This window comes from Pinus tabuliformis, chromosome 3_1 (genome assembly GCF_031772625.1).
Source record: "Pinus tabuliformis cultivar Carrire ecotype Pingquan chromosome 3_1, CPIR1, whole genome shotgun sequence".
Lineage (NCBI taxonomy): Eukaryota > Viridiplantae > Streptophyta > Pinopsida > Pinales > Pinaceae > Pinus > Pinus tabuliformis.
In genome coordinates, this window is record NC_142301.1 from 886,561,771 (window position 1) to 886,571,752 (window position 9,982).

The 9,982-nt window shown below is 35.9% G+C and overlaps 1 protein-coding gene across 1 annotated transcript; it reads right to left on the bottom strand.

The window, feature by feature from the left end:
- Positions 1-3,454: 3,454 nt before the first annotated feature.
- On the bottom strand, positions 3,455-8,948 carry LOC149190450 (hydroxyethylthiazole kinase family protein). Its single transcript, XM_089412180.1, has 3 exons — positions 8,712-8,948; positions 7,876-8,362; positions 3,455-4,152 (listed from the first exon to the last, which is right to left on the bottom strand). Exons 2-3 carry the CDS (start codon positions 8,320-8,322, stop codon positions 3,760-3,762), a joined length of 840 nt encoding a protein of 279 aa, XP_089268306.1. The 5' UTR covers positions 8,323-8,362; positions 8,712-8,948; the 3' UTR covers positions 3,455-3,759.
- Between the last annotated feature and the right edge of the window lie 1,034 nt (positions 8,949-9,982).

The following is a 9,982-nucleotide window of genomic DNA, read 5'->3' on the forward strand; positions in this document are numbered from 1 at the left end:
TTTTGATTTGAGTAGAAGATCTTCAGAGGACCCGGAGGAGGGAATCTTTGAGGAATCTAGGGGGAATTTAAAATATTCCTTAAGCCCCAGATTTTCACTTTATCAGAATTCAAAAATTTGACAGTCGATTTTACACTATTCGACGCCACAAATTTGATGGTGCTTTCAAATTTTCCATTTGATCATTTCATTTTTCGGCCACTTTTCAAATTGAAGAGCAGGGATCAACGTTCGATGTGTGAGCAGTGATTTCCATGAGATTCGATGCCACGAGATTGATGGTACAGCCAGATCCAGCATTTTATCATCATCTTCTTCATATAACTCCTTGATGTGAGGTATATGCAATGTGATAATGTACTTCTTTGCTCTTTGCGTGAGATGCATTGCGCTGTATAGATCCCTGTTTGATGTTTGATGTGGGACCTTGTTTTGTTCTTGATGTGAGATGTACTTATTGTCATGATTTGATTGAGATCTCTTTGTTGTCATGTTGACGAGATACTCATGTGTCGCCATGTATGTGTGAATAGAGATCCATTTGATGCCATGTTGGCGGGATGCTCATTATTAACATACATGAAATTATGTCATGCTGATAGGAGGCCTTTTTTTGAATGAGAGTTCACTGTAGCAGCACATCTCTTGGAGCCACTCCTACGTGAGGGCATATTCCTTGTATGATAGAGAAAACACATGCATGTACATCATCACTCTTTCCAACACTTAATGTAGCAGCCTACACCATCTTAACACTGGGGCCCGGAGACGTAGTCCCTTCTTGACAAACTCCGTTATCAAAGTCTTGTGTTTTATGTTGCTGATTCTTGTCATGTTCCTTCTTCTTTACAGTGTGCATTTATGTTCCTTTAGGCTATTTTAAATGCAATTCTAATCACATCATGAAAGCAAAAGATCTTGGTTAAATCAGGGAGTTGAGTCAACTCGGATCACCCCTTCCTTGCTGCTTTGCTGCTAGGAACAACTTCTGTCACTCGGGACAGTTGTTTTCTACCCCTGCTTCTCTACTCTACTGATGTCCTCAGTTCTCCTGTGATCTGCAACCACACTCTGATACCACGTTGAAGTTTCTAAGTCTAACAATTAGAAACCCTCCATGCACTTTACTGATTTATTCCTACCTGCTTGTTCTGTTAATTAACAAGTTATTTACCATGTAAATATTGAAAATAAATACAAGTGTATGCTCAACACATTATAGATCATCGACTAAAGGAAACAGAAACAAGCACACAAATCACACCGTTATTTTTGGACTAATGTCCCCAGAAAAACCCAATGCGAGAAAACAGGTGCAACTATCTGAGTGTTTTATGATTAAGTAATTCTTTTCTAAGTACACTAGGTGCCAAGCTAGCTAACCCGACATAGATAAAAAATCTAGCAACAATACCTCTCTTTAGAAACAGGTATTCGAAAAGCCTACTCCATGAAATCCCTTTCCAGCACAATCTAAAGCTCAGCGTCAGCCCTGCTGGCCTCTGCATCAGCCTGAAACCCTCTGCATCAACTTACTTAGGCTCTGCGCAGCCTCTCTAACTCTCTGCGTCACTCCTGCAGCGTCTGCGTTGATGATGTATGCCCTTTTGGCTCTGCGTAGTCTTTGTTGCCTCTACGTGGCTCCCTCTGGCTCTGCGTCTGCCTCTCTCTGCTTTTGCACTGATCTCTCGACACTGTCCCTGCCTCTCTGCTTCGTACTCACTGCCCCTCGCAGCAACTGATCATTGATTCTATCTCTCTTAGCAAACCCCTTTCTCGAGAATAGAATGATTGATCACTCTGGTGTATTCTCCAAGTGACCCTCAAGTCTCATCTTATACTTTTCTCATTAACAAATCAACAACCGAGATTAAGTCTCTAATCGACGATTAAGATTAGATTTGACTTGATCCATGTCTTTTGGACCACTCTAACACAGTTTTATATTAATTCACATTAATATTTTAATTTCTCTAAGTTTAGACTTAAGGACTTCATTTAAAATATTAATTATTTTAATATCTCCCAAACTGTTTAGAATCTACACAAACCCTTTCTGGGTATTGGAGATCTCATGTGCCCTAACCTCTCCACCAAATTTCGTTGCTAGAGCACATCCGATGCTAACCCAAATCAACATTTGAAGCAGAAGTGACGAGAAGAAACATATACTTTGTCTAGTGTAGATATTCTTATGTGAAAATACTATGAAGTTGGAGAGAAAAAGCACGCGCCTAGTTAACTAGATCGCACACTTAGTTATCTCCCTATGCATGCACACATTGTAGTTGACTCCAAAAAAAGTGCCAACTCATCCCCAAATTAGTCAATGCCTACAAGTGGTCTTTAGTTCACTCTTTCATGCACTCCAGATAACTACCAACATAGATCCATCTTAACCACGGATGTAACGTGAAACAATAGGGATCAAATTTCTTCATATGTAAGCTTATTTTAGAGTGCAAAAAATAATGTGTAATGTGCATTGAGCCATTTTATCATCGCACATTAAATTTTTGTTATTAATATATTTTGAAGTATACGTCAATATTAATTCACATTAAAATATTTTATTCATAACCCATATTGGATATTTTATTATATACAATATTTAAATATTTTCTTTTAACATTTTTTTCTATATATGGATGTCTATGAAATTGATATCATGTGTTAAAATATATCATGTGTCAAAACATTTTTGAAAAGTATAAGGTTTAAACATCTTACTCACATATTTTTTATTTTTTTTACTTCTAATTACTTTACATGAAATTATATTAAGTCATATGAACAAATAATTAAATATGCATAGCATATTTTTTTTTTCTTTTTTATTATAGCTAACATTGTTTTCTATTTAGAGAATATTTTTATTTTTATTTTAAAAGGAATAAACATACTTACGCATCACTTTCACACTAGGCTGTACCTTCACACTCGGATGTAGAATGAGCCTCTAGGCTCAACCAGTGACACTAAATCTTATTCATGTGCATACATCCAAATCCAATGTGGCTCTTTGTCCTTCTCCTCTTGAGTAAGCCAAAGAAAAGATGGCCAATTTGCAGTTAGTTTCCCTGATTTGAGTTGGGGACATTACAAATGTAATGCACAAAAGAACTATTAAGCAACACATTGGTTAGAATCTAAGGCTTGCATATATTTTATGTAAAAGCCATCACATCTATCACAAACCATTTTAGTACGTTTAAATAAGAGGAGATGCGACGGATTATTTTGCGCAGACCCTATGTCATCACCCAAATTAGGTTATACATCTTCAAATTAAATTAATCACAACACCAGAGAATTTTAACTAGATTATCTATTACTTAAAGAAATAGAGAAACATGCACAGATTTTAGTCAAATATAGTTTGGCTGAGATAAACAGATTGCTTCACAATATAATTTATCTTAATTTAAAAGATAAAGGGAAATGGTCCTCAATATGCAAAGTTCTGTTTCAAAATTCAATAGGATTAGGAAGTGAGCTTCAAAAAGTTACTGTATGTTTGAAAACCAGTCAAAGCCTTTATCAGAATGTACATAAGTTTGATGTAAGAGATATAAATCGAAATCTTTGAAAGTTATCGTGATTTAGCAAGCAAAGGGAAATGGTCCTCAATATGCAATGTTCTGTTTTAAAATTCAATAGGATTACGAGGTGAGCTTCAAAAAGTTGCTGATGTTTGAAAGCCTGTTGAAGCCTTTATCAGAAATTACATGGGAAAGTTTGCAGTAAGAATTACAAAAATTAATGATACTCTGAAATCTTTAATTTTGATAGTACCGATTCCTTGTCTAAACCATATAAAGCATCTATCAAGTGCATCCGCAATGAGGCCGGTCCATTTGCTTTTTCCATCCCAATTTCGCCAGCCATCCCAAAGACAGCAAGAGCGAAAGAAGTTGCTTCCAAGGCAAGGTTTGGTTGTATTGCAACAAAAGCTGCAATAAGTGCAGTAACTGCACAACCTGTTGCAGTGATCTTCTGCATCAAAGGCACTCCATTGCTCACTCCCAGTACTCTTTTGCCATCAGTGACAAGATCTACAGCTCCCGATACTGCAACTATAGCTTGAGTTCTACAAGCCAATTCTTTTGCAGCTTCTAAGGCATCAGTTGATACATGGCTGCTGTCTACTCCCTTCATTATTCACAACACTGAGAATTTTAGATGAAAGGAGAGGAAATCTAAATAAAGGGCATGAACAAACATCCATTAACATGCAATATTTCCTTGAACAAGTAAAAGACCTTCGGTATAAGGGTGATTGCCAATTATTCATCCAATAGCAAAATAGTGGAAGATTCCAATATGCAATTAATGAAACCAATAACAGGAAAACAGACATCAGTCACTTTCTTAATTCTTTACAATCAGCAAAGTATGAATCTCTAAAATGATAACTACTGACCGCCTTGGAAATGTGATGAAAAGTCTCACAAATTTTGGCAGATTCCTGGTGCTAAAATGTCAGAGTGAAGACTATGCTACATGAATAACCTCTTCTTCTTTTTTTCTTTTTTTTTCTTTGAACTTGGTTGAGACTAGGCAATGGCTAGCCCCAATGTTGGATGGAAGAACGATCTGGCCACGAGTAGGATGGTATCACCATGATTGTGCGAAGCTCAGTCGAACTTGGACGCCCTTTTGGATAGTTTAATTCCCCCAAAAGTGGCTCCAATCCTCAACCCCTCCCCATAAGATTTGAACCTGGGTAGGGACTAAACCCCACACAAACCAATTGGTCTACACCTTATGGGTATGCTACATGAATAACTTATAAAACTGTTCGATAGTCTTCCTGAAATCATAATATTACTAAAAGCCCATACAAATAAGGTGAATGTAATCTGATGAGGTTGAAAAACATTTAAAACACTTTTCAGAAATTCGAACTTTAGATGCCTAGAGGTCCACAACTGCACATATAGTGCCCAGTTGACAGGTTGATGTTTAGACGCATATCTAGTGCTGCTGAAGCACACGGTACCTTCTATATCAGAGCTATTGTTATAGCTGCTAAATGGTTTCAGTCTGCTTCTACAAGAGAAGATTAGTCATGGGGTATTTGAACATTGTGGTTATCCTAGAAGTAGCCTCCTCATTACTGCATTTTGTTAGCACAACAAAATTCACAAGGTTTTACGTACAATATACCAACACAAAACACCAATAGCCAGGAAACAAATGTTGTGAAAAACTGTACATATCTACACAATAATTAAAATATACATATATACACTGATTTTTATATGAGGATATTATTGAGCAATGGGATAAGAATACTTTCTTTTATATATTTTGATTTTGATCTGGTGAGACTTAAAGCTCAAATGTAACTCCCCACTTCTTAGGTGTTCATGATCTCTTAATGGCTGGAGGAATTCACACCAGGACTATATTTAGCCCAGTGTTTTAAAAACCGGCTAGTCTGAACCGGTAACTGGTCAAACTGGCCGGTTAGCTAGCCCACTGGGTCAAACTGGCAGAAAAACCTGGTTTCACCTTCCATTTCACCAAAAAAAGTGGACAAACTGGTCCTAATCTGCCGATTTAGGACGGAGCCAGCCAGTTTGTGGTCAAACAGGCTAGTTTCGTCCTAAACTGGACAGTTTATTGCCACGGCAACTATAAACTCCACAGAGTGCATTTTTGCGAGTTTTGAAACTGTTTTGTGGGAAATTTGGGGTTGTTTTCCTCCAAAAATAGTCCCTCCAAGAAAAACATGCCTACCCTCTCATTTTCTTAACACATCTCAACCCTAACAATGTTGGCAATTAATGGTAATGTTAAATTCTTAAAGTAAATTTTTAACATTACCATGAAATGGCTTGGGATGTTTGAGAGTGGTTTCGACCTCATTGGATTTCATATGGAGAAACTAGAATTTTAGATTTCACTCAAAATTCAATAGACTTAATGGGTTTCAGGATTTCATGGTTTGGGGGTTTGCAATGTTTCCGTTTGATTCTATCATGCGTGAGGGTATGAGATTGGCATTTGATCAAGAGCATGAAGCCCTTTAAGAACCTTGATCGTGGTGGCATTGATTGTTGAACTTTGTTGATGTTGGTGGTATTGATTGTTGAACTCCTCTACCATGGCCTTAACAAGAATGCACCCTTCACTCAAAGGAAAACCACTGGTTAGGCATGCTAACCTTTTTCTACCACATTATAAGATTGAGGAGATGAACCCTTCACTCAAACCAAAATCATTGGTTAGGCATGTTAAACCTTTTCAATTTCTATCATGTTATAAGGTTGAGCAATCCAAATCTGAAGACTTTGAGCTAGATGATGTTTAAGTATCTCTTGTGGATGATGTTTATGTATTTCTAGTAGCGTTGAATCAATGATGAACTTCATGAATGACCACGTTGATCAGTGATTTGTAGTTTTGATGTCTATTTTTGCTACTACCACTAAAGTTGTAGAGGATTTTTAGGAGTTCTCAAACTTGGAGCCATATTATTTATGTAGCGCATGTTGATGATCTCCTGTCTAGTAGTGGTGATGAGTTTGAACATGATGAGAAGTGATCATGTTGTTGATCATTGTTATGTAGACTCGTAGTAGTTCAGTGACCCCATAGCTTAGAGCATTGTTTTCAGACTCTAGAGGCCATTTAGAGCCTCATTGATTATGTATATTGTTGCGGATATGTATTGCACTCGATGCCATTTTGATATATTCATTTTTACATGGTATATAGATGAGCAAACCTTGCCTATTTTGTTTCTATTGGCTTGGAATCATGGTTTTAAATCTTAAAAATAGTTTTTTTCATTAAAAATTAATTATTTAATGTATTTTTTTAAACCGGTTCGTTTAGACCTGACCAATCCCGGTTCGAAACCCGGTTCATTAAGTGGACCGGTCCGGTCACCAGTTCCGGTTTTTAAAACAATGATTTAGCCAAGACACAATCACATTGATAATGGACCCGCCTTAGAAGCCTACAAGATCCACTCATGTTCTATCTCCACTTCTGCACAGTAATATTTTCTAGAGCATGGGAAAAAGAATATCATCCACTAAGAATTTTCAAAATAAAGTATTTAGGTTACAGTTTGAGGTAAAACGTGAAAAGCTTATTTGTTAGGACCCTGTTTCCTGCATTCAGCATTGAGAGTGGGTTTCATATCATCCATGGCTAAGGTGAATTGCAATATGCTATTATTGGATGTTATGTACTGCATTAGAAGGATATCTGTGGTAATGACATTTCAGATACTCGGTTTCTACTAGGGATGCGCAAGGTTGAAATGTGTGGAATAAATCAGCTTAACAATTGACATTTGGCAGTGGCAGTCAATAATCCTAAATATCAAAGGAGAAACACAGAGTACACTGGAGCTTCATAAGGTGTTAAGATAACAGCATCCCGTCAATAATATTAAAACACAGTCTAAGCATTTGTTTGGACTCTATTGGAAATGGAAAACAAGGCACCTGTTGATAGACCGTGGAAGAATATCATGAAATCATCAAGAGGTGAAATTATTCCATTCATAATATTCATCTAGTGACCATGTAGATACATCCCATTGAATCTAGGCTCAATTTCTAAATTCTCAAGATCAGATAAAGAATTTATGTTTCAATATCGATCGCAATATCAACCAATAAGGAGCAAACATCCACACCAGACCTACTCTGTCCATCAACAAAGAAGAAAAAGAAACCATAGATTCTGGTCCCCTGTACCCTAGTTCAATCAAATGATTGGATGAGAAGCATAAAGCCAACATTGCAAGCGCATATTGATAACAGTGTGAATGACCCTTCTAACCATTTGTGCCAAAATCATCAAAACCCACTTGACAGGAATTGAAATATCACATAAGGATTAAGGATTTACCTTGGCTGAGCCAATAGAAGCACCAGCTAATGCCAAGATTTCTGAAGCATTTCCTCGTATAACTGTGGGTTTAAGATCAACAAGCTCCAGACATCTATTCATTCTATATTTAGAAGCCCCTGCAGCCACTGGATCCAATACCCAAGGATTCTGAGCCTCTGCAGCCTTGGCTGCAGCAGCCTTCATTGAAACAGTCCAATCAGGGGTCAGAGTCCCAATATTGATGCACAAGCCCTTAGCATGAGGAGTAAAATATGCAATCTCTTCAAAGGCATGAACCATGGCCGGAGAAGCGCCTGCTGCCAGAAGGGTATTAGCCATTATGTCCATGGACACATAATTGGTTATGCACTGGATCAGAGGACATAATTCCCTCAACCTGCACAGGGATTTCCAAGCCTCCAACCCCCATATTTCATTCTGTTTCAACTCTTTCAAATCCTCCATTGCATAAAGGTCACCTCAACTTTTTGTGAATGTCACTTCCCTAACATCCAATTAAAGCCCATTGAAAATATGAGAATTTTATGATATACAGTGAAGCCCATAATTAATCATTTTCCAGAGAGAATCACAAATAAACTAATTTCGAATGCAACATGGAAAAAATGGAAACCCACAAACACCATCTTGAATGAAAATATGAGGTTTTTCTTGCCACTGAATTGTAATAATGGCTGAAAATCTCTGATTTTTGCTCAGACACAACTGAGACCCATTTCAAAAAAAATAAGAAAATAAAAATAAAAGCTACCATCGTCTCAAAATTTTAGACATCTACCCTCATACCTAAATGAAATTCATATATTAAATCTCAGGAGGGAAATCATCCTTACCTTTATAAGTCCTTATGGGATTTCCCTTACACTGAAATTCGACTGACACGGATCGCCATTCTTATGCTTTCTACTGGCTTTGCTTTTGCTCCTGGCTTCCTCGCAAGCACCTTACCCCTTCCAATCTACCAACTGCAGATTTTTTCACTGAATCCAAAGCAGTTCTTTTCCACAGAGATATATTCCCATCAAATATGTGCGTTTCTTTTCCACAAAGATATATTCCCATCAAATATATGCGTTTCAAAATATTTTCGTCCTTATTGGGATTCGTAGGTAGCTGTACGTTGAAAATTTTGACTATTAAACAAAATCATTTAGATTCAATTATTTGTTAATTATTTGATTACATGACATCACTTAGATTTAATTCTTTGATTCGACGATCATAACAATGTGAAGTGAAATTGATGATGGATAGATATTAATAATTATGATTTATTAACCATAATAATAATAAAAATACATTATGATTTGTAATTTGATATTAGCTTTATAGGTTATAAATTATTATTTTTATAAGTTATAAATTATTTATTTTTTTATAATTTTAAATTTTTATACAATTAAATAAATATATTATTTTTAAAGTTTAAAATAAAAATTTACTTGGTGTAGAATAGATGGCAATAAAGTGTTTTAGGTATTTGGTTATATTAAGGTTGGTGTGGTCTAGGCTAGATCGGATCCCCTTTGAAAGCTTAAACTCCTAAATCATGTCTAAAACTATAATTTAATGGTTCCAGTCATATTAAACCTCATATATATATATATATATATATATATATATATATAGTGGTGTTAAGTTTATTATGTAAGGAAAAATTAAATCATACTAAACACTAGTGTAGCCTAAACCAAATCAAATTTCCTTTAATAACCTAAACCTCTAAATCATAACTAAAACCATAATTTAATCCTATCAATCATATTAAATTCACATAAACTTATATATAATTAAATTTATTTATATTCTAGAATTTACTTATATTAAAATTCACATAAACTTACTGAGGTTGGTATAAAGACCCCAAGTCTAGTTAAACCATTGGGAGATCCACGAGAATGTTGCATTGCAAAACATTAATAACATTAAAAATATTGTTACTTCTAAGTTCAAAGAAAAAATGTGGTGTGAGAAAGCAGCTAAAAAAAATTAAGATATTATAAGAAGGTCATCAACCCCACCCTATAAGATCAAAAGTATCTCTCTGTTTTAACTAGCTCAAAGAAGAAAATTAATATAGCCAACATTAGAACGAACTCTCATG

Excerpts from the sequence above, each read along its gene's own strand:
- LOC149190450 (XM_089412180.1), bottom strand. The coding sequence starts at position 8,322 with ATGGAGGATTTGAAAGAGTTGAAACAGAATGAAATATGGGGGTTGGAG. Across the intron at positions 4,153-7,875 it reads CTTCTATTGGCTCAGCCAAG|GGAGTAGACAGCAGCCATGT; the intron begins GTAAATCCTTAA and ends TGAATAATGAAG.